This window comes from Tamandua tetradactyla, chromosome 7, assembly GCF_023851605.1.
Source record: "Tamandua tetradactyla isolate mTamTet1 chromosome 7, mTamTet1.pri, whole genome shotgun sequence".
NCBI classification, from domain to species: domain Eukaryota; kingdom Metazoa; phylum Chordata; class Mammalia; order Pilosa; family Myrmecophagidae; genus Tamandua; species Tamandua tetradactyla.
This window is the reverse complement of record NC_135333.1, coordinates 17,243,577-17,266,970: the sequence shown is the minus strand read 5'-3', so window position 1 is coordinate 17,266,970 and position 23,394 is coordinate 17,243,577. Positions and strand designations below refer to the sequence as shown.

The 23,394-nt window shown below is 44.1% G+C and overlaps 1 protein-coding gene across 4 annotated transcripts in view; it reads right to left on the bottom strand.

The window, feature by feature from the left end:
• KIF26B (kinesin family member 26B) overlaps nt 1–23,394 on the bottom strand; it is a 539,881-nt gene that overhangs the window by 88,339 nt on the left and 428,148 nt on the right. For all 4 annotated transcript variants that reach the window (XM_077168521.1, XM_077168522.1, XM_077168524.1 and 1 more), the window contains 4 exons: nt 13,799–14,005; nt 9,241–9,334; nt 7,770–8,032; nt 3,877–4,060 (listed from right to left, as the gene is read on the bottom strand). In XM_077168521.1, coding sequence (XP_077024636.1) covers nt 3,877–4,060; nt 7,770–8,032; nt 9,241–9,334; nt 13,799–14,005 — 748 coding nt within the window. The remainder of the gene's footprint in view (nt 1–3,876; nt 4,061–7,769; nt 8,033–9,240; nt 9,335–13,798; nt 14,006–23,394) is intronic.

Below are 23,394 nucleotides of genomic sequence, written 5' to 3'. Positions count from 1 at the left end.
TCTTTTCCTTTAACCTGAATCTATTATTTAAAAGCAATTCTCTTTCCACAGTTATAAACAGGAAGACGATGAGTTTGATGCTAAATATTTTTTAAAGTGCTCAGGATTAATTAAGTACTGATTTGGGGTGCATGGATGGGATTGGGGTAGGGGGAGCGAGCGTATCCTACTCTAAACTTTAGTGGAAGCTGAATTTCAAGTTCTTACAGTTGAAGTAATTTAATTCTTTGTTTTCAATATTTCTACTTTTAGATTATAAAATGAAAGCAGAACCAGAAAGAAAGAGAGAAAGGAGAGTTGTGGCTTGGATGGAAATCTAGAAGGAGATTACTCCATCCTTTGAATTTTTCTACTTAGTGCCATTTTGAAGCCCTTTGGCTCAAGATTCCTATCTTTTGTGAGTCACTCTTTGCTGAATGTATAGGAATCCACTGCAGGCTCTCATTATTATTTTTATTGACAGCTGCTTAAAAGAATAAAATAAATATTTTTCAGATTCCCACATTCACACTGCTAACACATTACCCAGAAAAAAACAGTGAGCAGGATTTAAAGTCAGCTTCCTCATGGTTAGGAGAAAATGTGGATAAAATTCTGTTATGGTTTTTCAAGGTCTGGATCTTCTCCTTTGGGTCCTAATTCCTTGTTTCCTTCTTTAAGAATACTATTCTCAATGGAAGCACTATACATGCGATGAACTTTTTATTGAGAATTGATCTCCCCTTGAAGGATCTGCATTCAAAACATCCTGTTTATCACCAGTCACATCTTTCTCACCTTCGCTGGTTGTTGAGAGAGAGTGGGTCGTCTGCTGATGCTATACGTTCCTGGGACACCCAATGCACTGCAAGTGAGGGCCAGTCTCCCTGGACTTTTCGGGCAGCAGCCATTACAGGTAAGCTCAGCGTTAGTGGAACTAACTTTAGTGGAATTAAGCGGAACTCCAGGCTCAGGCCAGGGTAAAGGAACTAAACAGTGAAGGCAGGATTGAAAGTCAGCTCCCAGATGGTTAGGAGAAAATGTGGATAAAATTGTTTTATCTAACTACACATAAAAGGAGCAAGGTTTTTTTTTGCAGAATGTAAATTATACTTTGATGAACCTGAATTTAAAAAACAATGATGGAAGATTGAGTCAACAGGGACAGTGAAATGAGGGATGGACAGAGCTCCACTTGGGGACAAGAGAGGCCCCCAAGAACTAACTCCAGGAGTAGTGTTTTTTTTTTTTTTTTTTGGCAGTATACTACTTTTTTTTTTTTTTAAAACCTGGGCAGGCACCGGGAATCGAACCCGGGTCCTCTGGCATGGCAGGCAAGAACTCTGCCTGCTGAGCCATTGTGGCCCACCCAGGATACTACATTTTAATTACAGAACTGTCTGTTGTCCAAAGGGCACTAATCCAGAATAGGAGATACAATGATACAGGAATTATTTGAACTATTTTAGTCAATACAATAGAGCACTTGTTTCTTTGACCATTTACATCTAGAAACAAGGGCTTTTTGCTACAGTCACTACAATGTTATAAACATATTATTTTTATATTGTTATAAACATGAGCCCTACAGGCGAAGGTGCAGTATTACCCTCCCTAGAGAAGGTTAACATCAAGAGGGACCATATGGGGCTGAAAAGTGGATGGGAAGCAAGTGGGGAGGGGCCTGGGGATCAGGGCAGCTGGACACTGTCCTTCAATGTGGCAGGGTCCGTCTGCCACTGGGCCTGTGGAGCTTGTTTCTCAGCCTGGCTGGCTGGTTTCTGACCATTATAGTACTGGTTGGTTTTTTTAATTTTTTATTTGTTTTTTAAGTCTTTTTGGCAACGGCAAACTTGGGGGAAATTGGGGAGCCCTTCCACAGATCCCAGTTGGATGACTTAATTCTAGATTCTATTAGAATTAGGTTTGTTGGTTGCATTAGCCAATTGGCTTCACAGCTTTCAGGCAGGAGGGTTAGTCTACACTTATTTTGTTTGTTTCTCTGGCATCCAGTGAAACAATCTTTGAGGTAATCATTCAGAAAGTGCTGTGGGCCAGTTGCCTGTAATTTGAACGTCCCACAGAGGTAGACATTGAGAGACAGAGAAGCCTTTGCCCAGTGGGCACAGCCACGTGGCCCACAAGTAACCTTAGAAAGCCCAGTGAGGTCAACAGACCACTTTGTCCGTGGTCCAAGATCCCTGCCAGAGATTTTCAGCTGAGAGCTGGTACTCTGGTCCGCTATGCTTAGAGTGCCCTACTTGATATAAAAAGGATAGAGCACTGCACCAAGATCAGAGTAGACTTTGAACAAATAGCCATGAAGGGACTACATAACCATAGCTTTGGTTTCCTGGTAGTGCATATTGTGCACAGAGCAGGTGCTGCACCTGGGTTTTACAGTGAATCTGCAGTGATTGCACTGAGAGGGGCAGCCATCTGGTTGTTGAAAATTTTGATTTATAGACTATTTTAGAAAATAACTTTGCTTCTTTCTACTCCATATAGTGATTTAAGCTAATGATTAATAGCATGTTGCCAGGGTGCTTTTGCGGATAAATGTTGGTCTTTTGTAATGAGCACCTTTACGGTTTATGAATAAAAAGAGAGTATTAAGCAGTTTTTAAGTTTGTTCTCTGAAGTTCCTATAGCAAGCAAATTTATGAATTATCTTCACAAAGCAAACCCCTTTCCCTCGGGCAGTTCAAAAGTGAACCTCAGCTCTTAAACACAGATCAGTCACATCACTCAGCAGCCCCATCTCTAAGTATACACACAAGAACTGACAGCAGGGACTCAGAGAGATACTTACATGCCAATATTCACAGCAGCATCATCACAATAGCTAAAAGGTGGAAGCAACCCAAATGTCCATTGACAGATGAATGGATAAACAAAAGACGGCATATATCTACAATGGCATATTATTTAGATATAAACAGAAATGAAGTTGCAATACATAGATTAACCTTGAAGATATCATGTTGAATGAAATAAGCCAGACACAAAAGGACAGATATTGGATGATTCTACTTATATGAAATAATGAGAACACGTGACTCCATAGATACAGAAAGCAGAGCACAGGTTTCCCAGGGTGGGGGAAGGTCGAACAGGGAGTTAGGGCACAGTGGGTTTCTGTTTCAGATTACGGAGAAGTTCTGGCAGTGGGTGGTGGTGAAGGCAGCACAACGCTGGGACTGTTGTCAGTCCCACTGAACGGCACGCTTAGCAGTGGTTGAGGTGGGAAATACTGTGTTTGTATATATGTTTCCACAGTTTAAAAAAAAAGAGAGACTGAAGAGACAATGACAATTAAGTGCAATGCATGATCCTGGACAGGATCTGACAATGGAGGAGAACATTCCCATAAGGACATTATGGGGACAAGTGAAAGAACTGGAATATAGACTGTGTGCTTTTGACCAATGTTAGAGTTTTTGAACTTAATAACTGCACTTAGTGCAGTTACATAAGTGAATACCCTTGTTCTTAGGAAATATACATAGAGGTATTAAGTGTTCAAGAAACATGATGCACGCAAGCTACTCTCAAATGTTTAGAAAATAGATTGATGATAAACAGAGAGAGAGAGATAGATAAGAAAGACAGACAGACATGTAGAAAGAGTGATATAACGTGAAATCTGATGAGTTGGTAAGCCCTACTGGAGTTCTCTGCCTGTGTATTATCTTTGCAAGGTTCTGTAAGTTCGAAATTATTTCAAAATAACATGCCTTAAAAAAAAAAAAGTCAACCTCAGTCCAGCCTCTGTACAATTGGATTACATATCGGGGTAATTTTACTCTTCAAAAATGGTGCCGACTGCCCTAGACCAGGGGGTTTTCGGAGGACTGAGCGTTGATGGGGAGCAAGGACGGGAACTGGTCGACTCACTTCCTCCCTTCCCGCTCTTCTCCATCCGGTACTGGTAGATGTGCACGGTGAAGAGCATGTGCGAGTTCCGGTGGTCATCCTCGTCGCACTCCTGCTGGTTACTCCGGCGGGAAGCAATCGCCGCATCCAGGAAGAAGGCGGCCTTCTCTGCGGTGGGGGCTCGCAGCTCACTCTGGTTCTGCAGCTGGAAGACAGAGGCTGAGAGTGAAGCTGCGGGCTGAGAAGTGCTTCCCTGGCACTCGTGCCTGGGTTTGCATAGCTCCACTCAGCTCACTGTCTGGTCTGCGCAGCAAAGCCTTTGAGACTGGAAGACCTTCTGGAGGGAGGTTTTATATGTGTGTGCACTGCTCAGCCTAATTGATTACTTTTTGAAAATTAATACTGACAGCACACTAATTGGAGGAAACCTATCTACCAGTTTTACAACTTCAACAGAATTCGTAAATAGCAAGTGTGAAAAGCAAATGGTGGATAGCAAATAGGTGCAATCAACGGGAGCAAATGGCCCACACCCTTATCTCTGCAGACAGCAAACCAACACGCTTAGACTATCTATTTACCTAAGAACACGCAAGGGAAGTGACTGCATCTTGATTTCAAAGATTAGCTTGTTTGTGGATTGGCACTGGGTGGGTTGCAAAATGAGACCTGAGACATGACAGCACCAGTATTCCAAAGAAGTAAAAATCTTGTTTAGCTTGACTCTTAATTTTTCCAGTTACCTAACTGAAAGCCAATCTTAGACCACATTTACTAGTAAATAATTTTTTAAAAGTTAAAAAAAAAAAAGGCACATAAAAACACCCAAGATGCTTGAAAGTCTCATCCATATCATTTAAGGGATATCTGTGTTTAGCTTCAGTTCCTACATTCATGTTCATGGCATGCTCGTTAAGCAATTAAAGAAATCATGGTGGGAAACTTTTCTAAATCCTTCGACATCCCTTGGCAATTATTGTAAACCTTAATCAGAACGATCTTACTGTTAGAATTTGCCTAGTACTCATTTTTTTGGGGGGAAAGCAAATTCAAATTGCTGATTTTTACAAAGAATTGATTTGCAGTATATACCTTTGGGCAATTTTCTACGCTGATTCTAACTATATCTATAATTTTGAACTCTGAGAGCTGATATTTAGAACCTGAGACCATCAAAATCCTCAAACTTCAAAATGAAGATTCTGTTTTGTTCACTGCTTTATATCTGTTGTGGCACAAAACTAAACCAAATAATTTTTAAGATTTTTTCGGCAAGAACAGTTACAATACAGAGGATGTTTATGTCTTCTTCTTAGTCTTTAGTAACCAGATCTTTCACGTAAGTGGAACTGAATTAGCAGTCCTGTGAATAGAGGTTATAGTGTATTTGACAGTGAAGGTAAAGTTCAGAAGAGAAGCAGTAGGTAGGATAATAATGATTCTATTCTAGGCACTCTGTAGATAATATCTGAACATACTTTGTTTCCCAGAAATGTGGTTCTCAAGGTGTGGTGCCTGGACCAGGAGCGTCCGTATCACATGGGAACTTATTAGAAATGCAAACTTGGCTCTACCCGAGACCTACCGAATGACAGACAGGGAGTGGAGTCCAATAATTTGTGCCTGAACAAGTCCTCCAAGTAACTGATGCAGGTTAAACTTGAGAACCACTGCTCCAGAAAAAATTGTTTGTGGGTGAATTAAGATTTTTTGTGATGTAACAGAGAAATGTGGATTTATGGGATGATTCCGATCACTGAATCATTATACGATTACTGAATCATTATATGATTACTGAATCATTATATGAATATATAGATATTCCTTTTTGCTTTCTGGTATATCGGAGTAGACAGAGGGGAATTTCTGAAATCTCTAAGCTGCAATCCAGCTGCCATGATCTCTGATAATGACTGTATAGCCTTTATCTTCTACCCCCTGTGACTGTAAAAACCTTGTGACTAACCCTCATTTGTACCCAATTATCCAGTTTTTCAACTTTAGAGTCTTGTGATCACTAAAGACAGCTCCTTATGTTTATTAACGAAGGGTCTTTGGTCAGCCCAGGACTAACCCACCCCAAGTCCGAAGTTATCTTGATAACCAAGACTGGATCTAACCAAAATGGGCCCGCCTGACATGTGCAGTAGCTTAGATTTTAACCTACCAGTCACCTATTCCTCATTCCACCTTTTTCTTACATACATTTCTTAACTAAGCTATTTTCTAAGCATGTAATCAATCTGCACATGCTCAATAATCAGATCACCTCTAATTACGTCATCTGGGACCACTGTGCTCATTATCCTAAACCCTCCCCATCTTTCTTCTAATAAAACTATCGGAGTTACTACAGTTTGGAGAGAGATTTTGGCCCACTAGGCTAACAGCTCTCCTAATACGTGCCTAGTAATAACTCTCTCTTCGAACCTTGGTGTCTCGGGAATTGGTTATTGAACACATTGGGCAAAAGAATCCATGGCCTTTGCCCAGACAGTATGACCAGTTAGTTTGTATTCTAATTAGATTCTATATCCAAATGGTATTTGATTTATCTATCAACATTTTGAACAGCCAACTTTAATTGGACATGGTACTCACTCCTCTAGAAGTTTGCGCCTATTGGGAGTTGCAAAGAACTAATCACGCAATCACAATATGATGAGAGCTATGAGGGAGGAAGTGCAGTGTTCTGGTGACCCAGGAGAAACATCTAAGCGGGCTTCCTGAAAGAAGTGACATCTAATTGAGGGCAGAAGGATAAGGAGATAGCCAGATAAAGAATAAGAGGGGAGGAGAACTGTGCCTCACACAGAGAACTGGATATGCAAAGGCCCACATGTAAGAGAGGAAGGTTGGTGGCTTGGAGCGCTGCTATGGAAACTGTAGTCAGTCATGGGCAGCATGTGAGAAATACAGAATCAAGGGACTCTCCCCAGACCAACCGAATCAGAATCTGCATCCCCACGTGACTCACGTGCACACCGAAGTCTGAGAATCACTGCCTTCTTAGAGGACTACAAGGCCATTTAAGAGGAGTGGTAAGGAGGGGAGTGGTAAAAGGTGAGGCTGGAGTGGAGGCAGGGGCCAGATCATACAGAGTCCTGAAAATCATAGGGACTTTTGGAATGGAGAATTCTTAAAGGAAATGGAAGGATCTAAGGTGCTTTAAGCAGGGAAAGGGCATGATCAGGTTCAAGTAGCTGAACAAAACAGTGGCCACTGGGTTTATTCTTACCTTAAAGCAATCTCACTTACTGGGCAAGTCATTATCAAACTGAACAACTATCTAAAAAAGAGACTTCTGATAAAACTAAAATATAAAACCTAGCGTTAGAGACCAGAAGAATTGACTATTTGTGATATGAACCAGAGAACTCCTGAGTTATTCTCACTTCTATTGTCAGACAGCAAGGGAGAAACTCTTGGCTTCCACGGCTCTAACAATTTTTTCACAGTTCTAATTAGAAAGTGGTTATTAGTTTTTCCTACAGCACTACTAACCCGGCTGTAAACCAGTGCCAGAAACACAGTTTATAGAGCTGTAAACAGCCACAGTAATGTCTGTAGCTATTTGTGCAGAGCAGTAAATATTTCGGTTTGTTGTTAAACAAAAGAAAGACTGTACTTTTTTTTTTTTTTTGAAAGGGGCATAAAGAACATGAATTCAATTTCCCCCTAAACGCTACAACAACCGTGGCTCCTGCTCATTGTCAATTAGATTCAAGGTACAAATATTTAGGTTGGGCGAGCTGATGGCCCCACAGCTGCAGGCCATAAAGTTCCAGTCCACTTTAAAGTAAACACTCCTAAGCCTCCCCAGTTGACATGTTGAGGGATTCGCGGTTGAATTGCCAACCCTCTGAGGTAGGGATGCGCCAGCTCAGGGCCAGGCAGGCTCCAGAGTCGGTCACCTGCATGCCACAGATGGGGTCCTCACAGAGGTAGACCCCGGGGGACTGGCCGTCCTGCAGGCTGCCCGTGGCCACCTCCGACAGCAGGTCTCGCAGGTTCTCCTCCTTCCCCCACACTTCCACCGCCGAGATCCGAACTGAGAAACGGGCTCCGGTCTTTTCTTTCCGTTCATTTATCAGCTTGAAGAGCCAAGAGATGGCACAGGGGATGATGCCAAGGTTCTGCGTGGAGTCGTCCTTTCCAATCATGGTGTAGGATTTTCCTGGGAGGGCCAGGGAGGAAAGAAAAGCAATGTGAGTGCTGAGACTTGCATTCTCCAAAGACGGATGCAAAGGATGCAGGAGGAGGGCATGGGCAAGTGGGGAAAGGTGAGAGAAGAAGAAAGGATTTGACAGCAACAACAAAGATATTTCCTGGTGCCTGCTTAGAGGGCTATAAAAAAAGAACGCAAGAAACCAGTCAAATGACAAGAGTTGACCACAGTTTACCTTTAGGAGGATCCCAAAGCATCACAGCTCCCCAGCTTTTGCACTGCTTTGTGCGTGGTAGGAAGGGAAGGACCTTTCATCACTCTTATGGTTCTTTTTATAGCCACCCTACAGATTAAATTCACACACTTACACTTTATATCCTTTCGCAAGTTAAATGCTCTGTATATTTTTATAGTGTGAGCAAGTTCCATTAAAATCTGGATCACTGCTTTGATCAGAGGGTGAGAAGAGAAAGAAGGCGTGGGGGCAAGACAGCTGTGTTAGTGAGCTGAAATGGATTTTCTATCTTGGTCTATAACTGACCTCTGTCTCCTCTGCAAGACCTCTGTTCAAATCTCTGCCCAGGGACACTTTTTGGAGCTCCACAAATTACTAACTTACCAAGCATTAGGTCTAAAGTAAGATCTGGTGAGCTGGTGGCCACATGCCAGGATTAAGAAGGCACTGTGAAGGGATTTAACTATTAAAACTCTTCTTGGGGTGCTTCCCCGCCTCCTTTCACAGATGCTTCACTACAGGAACATTGGGATGTTGGGAGGGCTGCAAGTTTGCTTTCCCCAGCTCAGGTCCTAATGTGGTTCCAGGCTTTGCTTGGAGGCTGCTCTTCTGGCTTTCATGTCAACTCTAGCCAACAACATCACCCTTTGGGGGAGGCAAGGGATGCTATCTGCTTCCCCAACGGACCGTGTTCAGGAAACGCACATTTCCTGCTTGCTTTCTGAGCTTGGCCCTGGCTTACCAAGCCAAGCTCACTTTACCTTAGTTCATATCTCTGGGACTTTCCTAGATGAATGGTATCCGCTCACAGTGGATACCAATATGTCAAAAGCAAAAATGACTACTTGTGATTATTCAGTTGAGTGCTTCAGAGAAATTTAACCCTTCCTCTCATCTTAGAACCCTGGGACTGGAGAAAAGAAGCATGAGTGGGCTGAAGCAAACCCACCGAGCAGCAGGAACAGGTGGAGCTTTTACTAACCCAGCTTGGCGTGGCCAAAGCAGAACACACAGCCGTCTGCCCCGTTGACAACGGACTGAATCACCTCTGCCACGGTGCCGGCACACACTTCCGCCTGTCAGACACAAGAGGAAACACGAGGGGTCAATGAACCAAATGGGCCAAGGCACCATTAACTATGTAAAGGTGAGCCTGCCTTCCTGGGGCTCAGGGTCCCGGAGCTGGCACAACCCCAGAAGTCCTGGAAGCTCGCAGGATCCTTCTGTCCCTTCAGCCCCTTGCAAGCCTGAGCACCACACACATCAGCTGCAAACCACCCATCTACTGATGATGGAACATTTTACCTGCTGTCCCCCATAAGCTAGCACGAACCCAGTGGGCTTCCATGGGCCTCGTGTCACCTTCCTGAGCTGCCATCCTGGCCCACCGGACAAGGCATTTAAATGCTCCATTTGCACTCTGCAAACTGATCCCTTCTCTACAAATATATACATAGAGCTTATGAAATGGGCCAGGCTTACTGTAGGAAAAAAAGGTTAAGTGGCATCTCAGGATACAGGTCTCATTCTACAATCTAGCTCTAGGACAAGCAGGCTTGTCATATCTACCCGCCTTCCTCCCCAAGCTCCTTCCTTCTCATTCCATGTCCTCCGGTTTTGAAAACCTCCTTCACTTTCTTTCTCTACTGACATATTCAACATCTATAATATCAACTGCCAATTGTCAGTAGCTCTTCATGTATGTTCTTCGGCCTCTTTGTAGGGTCCCATCTCCAGCTTATTAACTCCTTAGATAGGAACCAGGGAAGTCACAACTTTCTGTATTTCCCCGTAACACCTAACAATGGAGTGCTCTGCAGACAACAGGGACTCGGTACATTTTGCAGACTAATTTGGAGATTTGGGAAACCTCTCTCTCTCTGGTTAGCATTTGAGACTTTCGCAGCAGCAGCAGGACAAAAGTAGTCACCGTGTCCTGTTGCCTTCATCACTGTCTCAGCCTTGGAGTCCAACCTCACTGACGCGTTCCGAGGCTGTGCAAACACAGCCACTCTGCAAGAGCCAGAGCACTGTGCCTCCCACGGGGGATCGGAAAACCGGCCGCTCAACGATGAATGCAGTTATTCAGCTCCAGGTTTCAGGGGCCCAATGAACCTGAGTATTTGGAAATCAAATTTTTTTCTCCCAAACTGAAATTGAAAAACCACACTTCTAACAACTGCCCGTTGTTCTGGTGGTCACCTCTGCTGGCAGCCCCCTGACGGCAGGACTGTGCTGCCGTGAGGCCATGGGGCTTTTCACACCCCAGGACTGCGGCGATGTGACTGAGGCAGAGACTCTGATAGGATTCGCCAACAGGGCCTGCCTCCCCAAAGCAGGGAGAAGTCATTACCAAATGAGCCCTGCCTTCTTCGGACGTAAAGTGAGATGGGAGTTGCGAGGCCAAGAGCTCACTTTGAGGCATATATAAAACAAGTGATATCAGATCCGAAAGCCACTGGGGACTCCATGGTTGTGTGTGGACCAAACTGCCACCACTGGCTCTGAGGAGGCCTGTGGAGGGAGAGGACACAGGCGTGGGCTGAGTTCTGAGGTGGTCGTCGACCTGTCCATCTGGCATTTGTTTAAGACCTGCCAACGGCCCTCTGGAGGCCCTGGGTTGCCTGTCCTGCCTCTTCCTGGAGAAAACAGGCAGCTCTGCCAAGCACAGGCCCCGGGGGCAGGGCCAGGCCTGCATGAAGCCTCTGCTCACCCACAGGTCTGAGTCCTCTCTTCCACTCCTCCCCTAAGCCACACCCAGCAGAGACAGGCTCCAGCAGGGGCAGCTATCGCCTGCCAAGGTCACTGTAAGGTAATGAGGATCACTCATAAGGGCAACCAGTAACAAGGAATGTTCTGATCACTGCTTAGCTTCAGGAAAGAAACCGAGAAAAGACAAAATTCATACTCCTCTCAGGCACTGCGCTGGCTGCTGCTCTGCAGACCAACGGCAAGGCCTGGGGAGCAGAGGCCCACTCTGCACACTTTCCTGCTTTGGGGACTCAGAGGGGACCCACCCATGGGGCCCGAGGCTGGCCATGCCCATAAGCAAAATAGTAATATTACTAATGATAACTTAATAGCAATAATCGCTAATATTAATTGAGCACTTACTATGTCCTGGCTCTGCTCTAAGCACCTTGATGAATCACAACAACCTATCAACCTATGAAGTACATTTCTGACACATCCTAATTTTACAGTGGAGGAAACCGAGGACCAGAGAGGTCATGTGACTTGCCCAAGCACACACTGCCAGTAAATAACAGATAAGATGGCAGGAGGTCAAAGATTTCACACCAAACAAAGCAAACAGAGACCAATGCGAAGAATCTAGGGAAGATGTCTGCTTAGGAACACACTGAACAAATGACTTAATCTTTGCGTCTCAGCTTCTTACTTCTCTGCAACATGAAAATAGTAGAGACATCTCCCTTTCCTATACCACAGAATTCCAGTAAGAGTCAAATGGGGTAAGGTATTTTAAACCACTCGAAAACTGCAAATTTATAAAGAAATGTAATTTTTTTTACTTTATGAAAGAAGTAAAAGTACAGAAAGTCAGTTCCTGAGCATGTTAAGCACTGGAATCAATTGCGAAATGCAAATAGAGGCTAACAATAAAGACACCTCCTTTTTCTGGAATAAATCTAAAATTCAGCAGTAGTTTCCCTTTAATTTAGGGTTTGCTATGGGATTCTTACAACTGACAGAGATTTGTTTCTGGCAAGTTTTAACTGTGTTAATTAGATTGTTTGTAGGCCATTTATTAGACCTAGTGTCAGATTTCGATTACTGAGCCCACTGGGTGGTACCACACATACAGAATGCAATGAAGAAAGAAACCACAGAACTTATTCATAAAGTAACTCTGTCTTCTCAAGGTAAATCTCTTTGGGCAAACCACATGCTCAGCTGTTGAATGAATGGCACCTCTAGCACGCACACTGTGCCTTAGGTGTAATAGGAGCCTGTGTCAACATCACTACTTCCCATACTCTGACGTAACATTTAGGAAATTAACAGAAGCTGCAACTGGCAACTTCATAGCACCTGTTGTTGTCTTCAGGCTCTGCTATAGGCTATTAGTTGCCATAATAAGTACCATTTTGTAGAAATCTTGGGAGGTACTGGAAATTTATCAGAAAGATACAGCTGTCTAATGTCAAAATGCAGGCAAAGGAGGCCACTGCGCACTTTTAACCTGCCTCACTTATTTATTTCTGCAATCAGTCAGCCTAAGACTCCCGTCCCCTCTCCCATACACAGTTCCTCACAGGAGCAGGTGCTCTTTAGTTCCACCCAGAGGCCCCACGTTCATCAAAATTCCCAGAGCCAACTCCAGCAAGAACGAATGCCTACTAGAAGACGGGGCTGCACCATCTGGTAGGGGCTGCAATTAATTGGCTGCCCATGGCTGCCTGGGGAATCTTGGCATCCCAGGCTCCCAAAGTAGCCTCCAAATATAGTCAGATTAACAAAAATGGACACAATTCTTTACCCCTCCTGTACGCATGCCTTTATAATATTGCAGCACCTCCCATCAGGAGATGGAGTCTCTTCCCCAATCCTTGTATCTGGGCCTAAGACTTGCTTTGTTCAGTGGAACGCAGCTGACATAATATTGCGTCAAGTGCAAGCCTAAATCTCAAGAGGCATGCTTGCCCCTGCCATTAGGACAAGCCCAAACTAGCCTACGGGATGAGGAAAGACAATGTGGAAGGAGACCCGTTGTCCCAACCAAGGTCATCCTAGACCAGGGTAAAGCCAGCCACCCCCCAAGCATGTGAGTGCACAGCCAAGGTCAGAAGAGCTGCCCGTCCAACTCACAGGTGATCACAGACACCTAAGTGAGACAAGCTCGGGTCATAATTGCTCAGCTGACCCGCACACTGATGAGCAACAATAAATGCTTATTAGGTTAAGCCACTGAGTTGTAGCTGGTACTGCAGCTATCCTCCAGCCTCTCCTCTTCCCCTCCCCCCTAGGCCACAGAATTGCATTCCAGCCTCAGTTTCCCTATCTAGCATTCCAGTTCCTCACTAGGACTAGAGATGTGCCCTAAACCCCAGTGTCCTTATTTAGGGCCCTAAGACTCTGCCTGATTCTAATCCAGCTCCATGAGATTTTTGTTTCCCTCCTTACACGCCACACTCAGATGACCTGGCAGGAGTGGGGTCCATTCAGTAATGGACCTGTCACCAGCACCTCGATGCAGCTGCTCCCGTGACTTCCGATCCTGCCTTCTATCTTCGTTGCTTCTGTGTACCAGCCACTCACTGGCTCACATTCCCTGCTCCCCAAGGACATGGTTTATGAAATCCCAGCACAACTGATCCTGCCCAGGATATGACACCAGCAATTCAAGAGGACTGAACTTTTCAACCGAGCTCAAATTGGCTCCTAAACGTTGTATATGTAGAAGGACTGATTCATCCGAGTTCCCCAAAAGACACCCTCCCAGCTCACAGGGACTCGTGAATGAATCAAAGCTGCTTTAACCAAAATTGCCTAAGCCTGAGAGGGAGTTTTACACCCACCTGGGAAGCATCTTGTGGAAAAACTGCATCAAAGGCAAACATCTTCGGAGGAACCTGGTTGCCTCGCTTTTGGAAGGCATTTTGACCTCCACAGGTCAGGGGGTCATACAAGGTGATTTGCTTCTTCCGTGGGTCCACCTTTAAGAAAGAGCTGGATTCTGAGGTATCACGAGCCAATGTAGAGCAAATGCGAAGCATGACTTTTACCTGTTAAGAAACAAAGACAGAAACACCATGAATCAAGGCAGCTAGATACTTTCTGATAGAGTATACACATATATTCTGGAGACAAAAGCATGGAAACATTGAGCTTTCTCATGATAAATTATGGCGAAACGCACAATGAATTAGCAGCATAATCCTAGATGGGACATGAGAAAATAAATATTTATAATTACCAGGTAGAGTTTTTTGCTATGTCCATTACTTTATACACAGAGATGGTACAGCACGTTCTTTGTCTTCCTATTAATATAAATTGAAAATTAACCGTGTCCAGTGGCCCAATTTCATAGATGAAAAGGTAATCAGGATTGCTGAGCTATAGGGGCTGGTGCAGCTCCCTTGAAGCTCACAGATCAATAAACCATGCACATAAGAGTTAGCTCTGTAATTTACTCCTTGCCTGTGCTTATCAAGACTCTTGGAGACAAAAATCCCCAGTTATTAGAGTCTTCATTAGAGTACCATGAAATGGCCTGTTTTTATTGGTCAGCATTTGAAATGCGTTACAAGGGGCAACCATGATAAAAGATTTGTTTAAAACATGTTATTTGGGATCCCATTAAGTGAGCATGGAGAAGTTGTCATTTCAGGAATGAAAATGCATCTCTGTGGGGAACGGAAGCCAGGCACTTTTAACCCACCTTCTGAGTCATTTAGCATCAGCTTCTCTATGCTGACAACCAATCGGTGTCAGTCCCCCGACTGGGCATAGTACTTAAGGAAATGGACTGCTTTCCCTGGAGTTCTAAGGCAAGCGCAAATCAAGCTAAAATCACACCCACTAGTCCGTGGCAAAATCTTCTGGAAATGGATATCCTTTGCTCCTGTAGAAGCTCTTTGCTACCATGTTGCTAGTTCAGTTCAAAATGCTTCAGTGGAGCACCTACTCTACTCCAGGCCCTGGGTCAGGCACTGGGGACGCAAAGATACTTGTAATACAAAGAGTACCAGGGCAGACAGATGCAGGGACTTCTATTATTTTAGTAATAGAAGTCAGTAGGTTCTGAAGGTTATGTACAGGATTCTTTTGAAACTTCTTTCTTCTCTACCCTCTTTAATTACTTGTCATGTCTGATGAAATCTCGACCACGCAATTTTTTTGTTTTTGGCGGGGGAAGGACATAAATTTTTAAATAAAATATTTCAAACATACAGAAACAGTTAGAGAATAATATATTTTATGCATCATGGAGCGAGGTCATCTCCCTGCATGTCTAAGCCCTTTCTGCTAAGCTATGAGAACTCATTTGCAGTGTGCACAGCTGAAATGTGAATAATTCCTAGAGCACAGCGGGCATACAATGTGCTGTCGGGAGCAGCAGCTGTGCATGTTCTCATATCTTAAGAACACTACTCAAGTGTGGATCTAGAAGCTGAGCATGCTGGGGGAGGGAGCACAAGCTAGGGGATGAGGCAGACTTCTCTGGGTTCAACTCTTGGTTCTTTCACTGTGATATAACATATCTGCCATTTTCTGGGGCTGCGCTGTTATCTACATTATTTCCTTTAATCCTCACGTAGTCCAGGGCAGAGGCACACTTGTGCACATTTTACAGATGAGAACATAGGTTCACAGACGTGCAACACCTTGCCCTAACCAAATCACTTGGGGGTAGTGAGGCTGGGTCTGATCCACTTCTGTCCAACTCCGAAACCTCATACTTCTTCCATTATGCCAACTGCTGCCTCTTAACAGGCCCAACTTCTCCGAGTCTCATTTTCTTACCTGTACCCAGGAAGAACAATGCCTACACCAGGGAAGGGCTGCGACACAGAAGTGCTGAAGGGGGCACGGAGCCCACGGGTGGTGTCTGAGTCCCGTCTCCCTTCCTGTTCCTGCGTCCCTCTAATCATGATATCTGACCGTATTTCATTTCACAGTGTTATTGATAAGCTTTTAGGACTCCTAACCTTGCCCTTGCGGTCCAGGAATCACAAATAGGATGCCATCAGGGGCGACTATACGCAGAGCTGGTTGTTAAGTGCTGGGTGCGACAAGACTCCCATTAGTAAAACACTGTCAAATACCCCAGTCACCGCAGACATGCCAATAACTCCCACGCCTGTCTACATTCCATTCTGGCAATTTTCCTCCTCACTGTGAATTTCTACAGTCTTATTTCAGTTGCATTCATTTCTATCGATTTGCCCCAGTAACACAGCAGGTGTACTCAGAGACCATATTCAAATTGCAACTTTTGGTTGGAGTCTGGTGCCTCCAGGCTTTCTGTATGCAATTCCCTTGCCAGGCCTCTGAATGTAGCAAGTCGAGGATGATGCAATGCCAGGCAGAACTGATGGAGTCACATGGCCCGCTGCATTTCTATTTCACAATTTCACAAGCAATTTCTGGGTAACCAGAGGTGCTGAATTTAAATATGAGCTAAGCCAGGCACGGGTCTACAATGAGAAGCTGGAAAGAAGGGGCTAAATTAGTGAGTCATCTGTCCAGGAGGAATGCCCCTGCATCTTAATGAAGTTCCAGGGTCTGCAGCTCAGTCTCTGCAGACAGGCTGAAGATCTAGGCCACCGGTCTGGCCAAGGAGACCTGCAGTCCTTTAAAAACCCATTGAATCTGAGGCTGGGGGTTGGAGGTGGGGGGATGCCACACTCCATTCTTTTCTTTGTAATTCATTTAAATAAATTGGAGTTTCTTTTTTTTTTCCCCCCTCCTGAAAGGAAGGAAATTGGTTTTTTCTGCTTCACTTCCTTTGTGTCATTATTCCTTTAGTCCAGCAATCCACTTTCTGCTTAATCCCCTGTAATGAAAGTGTTTAGGAGATACCACTTGTGATCAAGAAAGTCCCTCAGACTTCTGCCAGAAGTTCTCGCTTTTGATACAAGCAGTGCTGGGGTTCTCAGCATGACTTCTGCCCCTCTCCTGCCTGCTGCTCTCAGCAGAGGGCTTCAGAAGGCTTATGTACCCAGCCCTCTCCAGAGCTCTCCGGGTAAAGCAGTCACTACGTCATTCCTGGCAGACAGGTGGGAATGGGATCTGGAATGCTGAAGACAGCAGAAAGAAGGGGGACCTGCGGCCCCAACTCCACTGAAAGGAGATGACCACTTCCTGCACCAAAGTGCCCCCTGGTTGGCATCCCACTCTGGCCTCATTTATTTACTCAGTGGATGGGTGGGACCCATTCCTCTGGGTAGCACTTATGGTTTTGCCCTGTTTATTAATCATTTCTGCACCTCCTTCTGGTCTGCATCACGAAGCTGAGGGAGAAAGGAGATGCGAGACGTTCATGGAGAACAGAGAACACGCCATCAAAGTAAAGGCCTTGCTGGAGGTAAAAGGAGTGGGCTTATACCCGCTCGCAGTTCCTGCGAGGTGTGATTCTGGTCTGTCCCTACTCACAGAGCACAGGCAAATGGGAGCAGACCAGTGCAGGCTCTTCTCTGCTCTGGGTGGAGAAACAGGCAAAGAAGAGCCTCCACGGGCTCTTCTCCAGCTGGAGATTTTCTCTAGGTTCTAAAGCTCAGGAGGGCACTGGCCTGTGTGACCATTCAAAGGATCCCCTGCTAATCGGAAAAAGACTATAGACAATGATAAGGCAGTGGTGGAAACAGAACTTTCACAATCACTCTCACTCATGAGTTTTTTGTGGATGCTCGTTCTGAAGGCTCTATACAGACAGGTATAGAACTGGGCCCTGACCTGTGTCTCGGCCATAGTAAGTGCTCAATAAAAGTGGGTCTACCATGCTCAACGGTCACAGGCTACAGATTTAACCACTAAGATCTTTTGATTCCTTTACATTTCTATATTTTAGCTCCTTTTGCTGATGGAATGAGCCTAGTCATGGTGCAGATGGATCAATTTAGCCGTAAAAATGATTTGGAATAAAATTTATCTCAATCTTAGTTCCATGAGCATTATCTTTAATCCTTCCACATCTATCCCTAAATTTATGAAACATGTCTGGAAGTATTTCTCTAAGGTAAACCAACCATAAATAAGGTGGGATAATAAAAACCCACCAACAGGAAGAATGGTGGAAAAAATAAAGCAAGAAAGACTGCTGGAAGGAATTCTAAAACCAAAGCAGCAATCTAATGAGACAGCATGGCCACACTGCAGGGCCATCATTTCTTAAAGCAACTCTGGACCCCAATCTTGTTTCCCTCCTACTGATGCCAGGGATAGTGAAGGTGAGGACAGGAATTCTGATGGGGAAAAGTAATCTACAGACATATCGTCCATCCTGTCTCATGAAGGTAACTTTCTGAAGTCTCAGATGAGAAAGTTTTCAACATGTGGGTGAAAAACTGAGTTGATCTTACCTGATTCTGCCTAATGAGAGCTACAGGGGAAGGTGAGAGAAGGACTATGCTATTCTCACATAAACTGGGTCCTGGTTTCCACATTCCAGGAAATCCACATACTGTGCATTCCCACCCTTGGGAGAAGAGCTTAGAGGGATGACCATAAGGGGCGACTGTATCTAAATGCATGTATTTCCCTTCAGCGCCACGTGTGGTGGGCCCCACAGGGAACAAGGAGGCAGGAGGCTGGGTTGTAACCAAGCGTCACCTCCTGAGTGGCCGTGGAGCCTAAGGAGATCATTTCACCTCCCTGGGTCTTGGTTTCTTCATCCCTAAAACGAGTCTGCCAGGTTTTAGCTCCCTGGAAGAACAGAATGAAGAACCAAGAGGTCAAGATACATAGGCAGCATATAGGTATATAGTGTGGTTATCCAAGAAAAATGGAAGAAATTCAATATTGGCTAATTAATTGTAATGAATGTACCACACTAATATAAGACAATAATAAGGGAAACTGCATGAGCGTGGAGAAGAGGTGTATAGGAACTCTACTTTCTGTACTATTTCTCTGGAAACCTAAACCTGCTCTAAAAAATAAAGTCTACTATAAAATGGAAGAATTCATATTCTTTGAATCAGCTAGTATAAAGCAGGCTGGTATATCAACTTAATGACTTTGGAAGGCCCTTTCCTAGGCTTAATTTGAAAAATTACAGCAGAACATTATTTAATGAACACATTTATACATAGAGACAAAAGAGACTAAGAACAAATCATCCTTCCCCTTTCCCTACCCCACCCCCAAAAACTAAATGAAGAATACGCAGCCCGCTTATGTTTTGTGGGAAGGTAAGCAATCCATGCAAAATTTGATCTGTGCTTCTAAAAGCTAAATGTGGTATTTCTCTCATTTTACTCTTTTCTTTCCTGTGTTATTCAGGCAACATGATGAAAATGCTCACGTTGTCTGCTTGTAGTACACTCGTCACTTCAGAAAAATGCCCCAACCATTCTAAGTAAGATGATTGGAGAGATGGGAAACTTAAAACAGCATGTGCTTCTCAACACACTAGCTTTTCTGATCTACCAAGAAATTCCATATTCTTCTATGCTGGGACATTCTGACAAATCTATCATAAAAGAGTTTAATGATGTGCTGGTTTCTAAAACACACCACAAGCATTAGAGATGCAATTTCCAGCCATTATTTAAAGAGCCCTTTCCTCTTTAAATAATATATTAGAAGCTTATGTTGTTAACCCACCACCAGTACCAATAACTCCTTTTTCCTTTTTATTTGCCCTATGTGCCAGCTTAGAAACTGATAGGAGAGATAGGCAAAGAGGTTCCATAAAGAAGTAAATTAAAGCCAGGTATTATAAAAGGAGGACAAGTAAGTGCCTTTCTAATATAGTTTCCATAAATGATCCAAAATTATTTTTTCTGAGGAAAGACTGCAATAGTGTCATGCGACTAGAAGATCTCAGTTTTTTAAGAGACCACAGGAATCATAAGCCAGTAACGATCTTGGAGGCCTCAGATAACTCCAGAGCCAGGAAATACCTGGAAGCACCAAGCAGGTTGTAAGCTCTGAATTTAGAGAGGGAGATTTTAAACATATCTTACGAGGTCATTGTCCCATCAAACCATACTTACCATTCCAGCATCACAGATCAGTACATGAAAGGACTCCAGAGATTGCAAGCACAGTTCAATCATGAGTCACAGATCAAAACTAAATTGGATTGAATTTCTTTGCAAAAAAACACCACATACATGACATAATCGAAGCTAATGGGGCTATAACCACCTTGGAGATAGTCCAGAGCCATCTGAGCCAGTGCTGAGTTTGGGGACGGGGAGGGCAGAATGCAGGAAGCAGAGGTGCCCTACGGGCTGATTTTGGGGCTGTATCTTTGAGTTGACAAAATTCATCACTCAGTGAATCAGTCAGTCGATGGCACTACTGCCATAATTTCCTCACAAGATTTATAAATCTTACAAAAGACTTTCACATCACATTATTTTAATTTGGTTCCCTACAACAGCTTCGTTAAGGACATAGGATTATAATTATTAATACCATACCCCCTACTTTGAGCTTAAGGAAATTGAGGTTCAGGGTACTTAAGAGACGTGCCAAAAGACAACTGCCCAGCAAAGGTGAAACAACGTTGGCCCCTGACACGCCCTTCCGAGTGCGAAATCCTGGTGGGAGCCAGAGGATCTCTGCCCTTTTTCCAAACTCACCAGGGTTCCTTGTTCCAGCTGGGGATGACTTCTCAGTGGTACCAGTGGGTGAGCTCGCGTGGTGCCAGAAAACAGATAATGAGCAGTGATGCCATCAGAGAGGGAAGATTTTACATTATTAAAAGCCAGGCTGGGAAAGGTGACAAGTGGTGGCACAGTAAAGTTAAGTATGAGAAAGCATGTGCAAGACCAGAAAATGGAGCCCAGTAATGAGATGCACTCAATAAAGAAGAGCTTTGGGGAGTGGAGGGACAGCACAATTCCCTGAAGCTCTTCATCAAAGTGCATCTGTCACTGGGAAAGCCCAGGAAGGAAGCGCAGCACTGGAGGGAGGGAGCATGAAAACAAGGAAAAAACCCTTCCCTGTGAGGCACTGCTGATGGCTGGGCAGCCTTCGGGAGCAGGCTTGGGAAAGAGCTGCAGTTTTGCAGAAAGACCAATTAATAGGCTGGGGAGAGAGCTGGCCATGGCCACGGAGATGAAGACAGGCACATTTCAGGGGCTGTTCTGTCAGAAATGATTGGGACTCTGACAGTAGCCATTTAAAAGACACCCCATCTCTTAGCTCACTGCATCAGGGAACTTATTTTAAATAGAGGAATTGGCTTAAAGATACATTCATAGGCACAGCAGGCATTCTTGGGAGTGAGGAGATGCAGAATACGTGATTCTCCAATGTCACGATGTTCACGGTGAGAATGTCCTATGACTTAGGTGGAGTATAGCCTGGAGCTGGGGAGTACAGATTCCGGGGACAGGCTGTCTGGGTTTGAATTCTGGCTGGACTATTTATAAACTGGTCATAGAAGTAGTATCTAACAGGGTTGTCATGATAATTAAAAGAGCTTAGGCATGCAAAAGCCCAGATAACATAGTAAGTGCTTATGGGGGTTTGGAGCTGCATGTACCCAGGAAAACATGTTCTTAAATCGTATCCATTACTGTGGGTGTGACCTGGCTGTAAGTAAGACCTTTTGTAGAGGTTACTGCGGTTAAGGGTGGACGAGACCCGTCAAGGCTCTTAATCCTATCAGTGGAGTCCTTCATAAACAGAAAGAATACACATACACACACATACATACAGTGAGAGAGAGAGGGAGAGGGAGGAGAGAGGGAGGGGGAGAGAGAGAGCATGCCAGGAAAAGCAGAAACTGAAATTCAAAGGAACCCCAAAAGGTAAGGGAGAGGCCAGAGAAGGTCACCATGTGCCTTGCCATGTGACAAAGGAGCCAGCCCCAGAATGCCAGTGGACAGCACCTTGATTTGGATTGTTTGAGCTTCAAAATTGAGCAAATAAATTCCCATTGTTTAACCCCAACCCATTTAATCGTATGTGCTTGAGCAGCCAAAGAAACTAAAACATTGCTCAATGTATTTTGGTTATGACTATAATCGTTATTAAATTACGGAGGCTGCTGGGTCTACTGGGAAGAACTTGACCCACAGAGGCAGACAGATCTGGGTTCAAGTCGCATTGAGCTGCATGACCATGAACAAGGTATTTTAACATAGTTTCCTCGTCAGCAAAATGGGGATAACAACCCCATCTTGAAGGACTGGGGTAATTATTGAACAAATAATCATACTAAGCATTTCGTACAAAGTATGTCTTCAATAAGTAATAAATACTAGTGCATTAAACCCACATCCAAGAGGAGGCTATAAGAGCCCATTTCTTCAGGTACCAAAAGTCACTGTTACCCCAACTGTCTCTCTCTAATCACCTTTGACCTAGGAATTCAGGAGACCTAGAGTTACTAGATTCTTAATTGCTTTATGTCCATACCAGATACCTAAGAACAGAAAAGACCATCCCACTACATCATACAGAATGGAGGCAGGTGAGAGCCTTGCCCAAGGTCACCCAATTTTGACAGCTGCAAGGTTAAGCTTAAGTCTTAAGGCTTCTACCCCTACCCCACCGCTTCGCCTGAGTTTTAGCACATACTGGGCATGAGACAGTTGTAGATTTTCCTCAATATTAGATAGGGAAACTATTGCAGTTAGAAATTAGAAATTAGAAATACTAATTCTATTTTTTTGAGAAAAGCAGCAGTGGGCACTCCTTACAATTAGAATTCTTATAGATGTACTCCGAGTTTGGCACTTGTTAATAAAGGGCTGATTGACCATTCAAGCTCACTCATGTGCTATAACCAATTGAAGAGTTAAGTAACAGATCTGTCGTTAAACAGCAAACACTCAAGAAATGCTGCATCTGCTGATGCAGCCTTGTCTGTCATCAGAGACATGCTGTTTGGCTTGGAAAATAACAGGGCTGAGGGGAAGTTGTATTTCTTTTTTGTAGCCCACTTTATTATAAATATGAAAACTTCAGCTTGCTAACATGACCTTTTATTTAGTGTCTTCTGTACTTCATTGCCAGCTTCTCTTTAGCCCCAGCTGTGCTTCAAGATCCCACTGTTTCTGTTCTTTGACCTAGATAAATAAAACCCAGAACTCTGAGAGTAAGTCAAACAACCCAGGCAGGTGTCTATCTAAAAATATTATCGACAGTTCCCCATGGAATTTGGTAAAGCACCAAATAAACAACCTAGTTATCTAAAACAAAGGCAGCAACCATGGTTCACTTAATTAATAGGTATATATCCTTCTGGCATCCTTCATTTAAGCCCATTTTGATTTTTAATTGCCTTTTAGGAACGCTGTGTGGGCTCCCAATTAAGTGTGCACATCTCCCACGAGATGGTAATTTAGTTCCTGGAAGTACCAAGTACAGATGAAACATTAACAGACTCTAAGGAGATAGCACAAGTCTGGGCACACAGGGCTTCCTGGGCCAGAGTGGGGCTATTCAGGTCCTCACTAAGACCCTTTCAGGTCTACGAGACTCT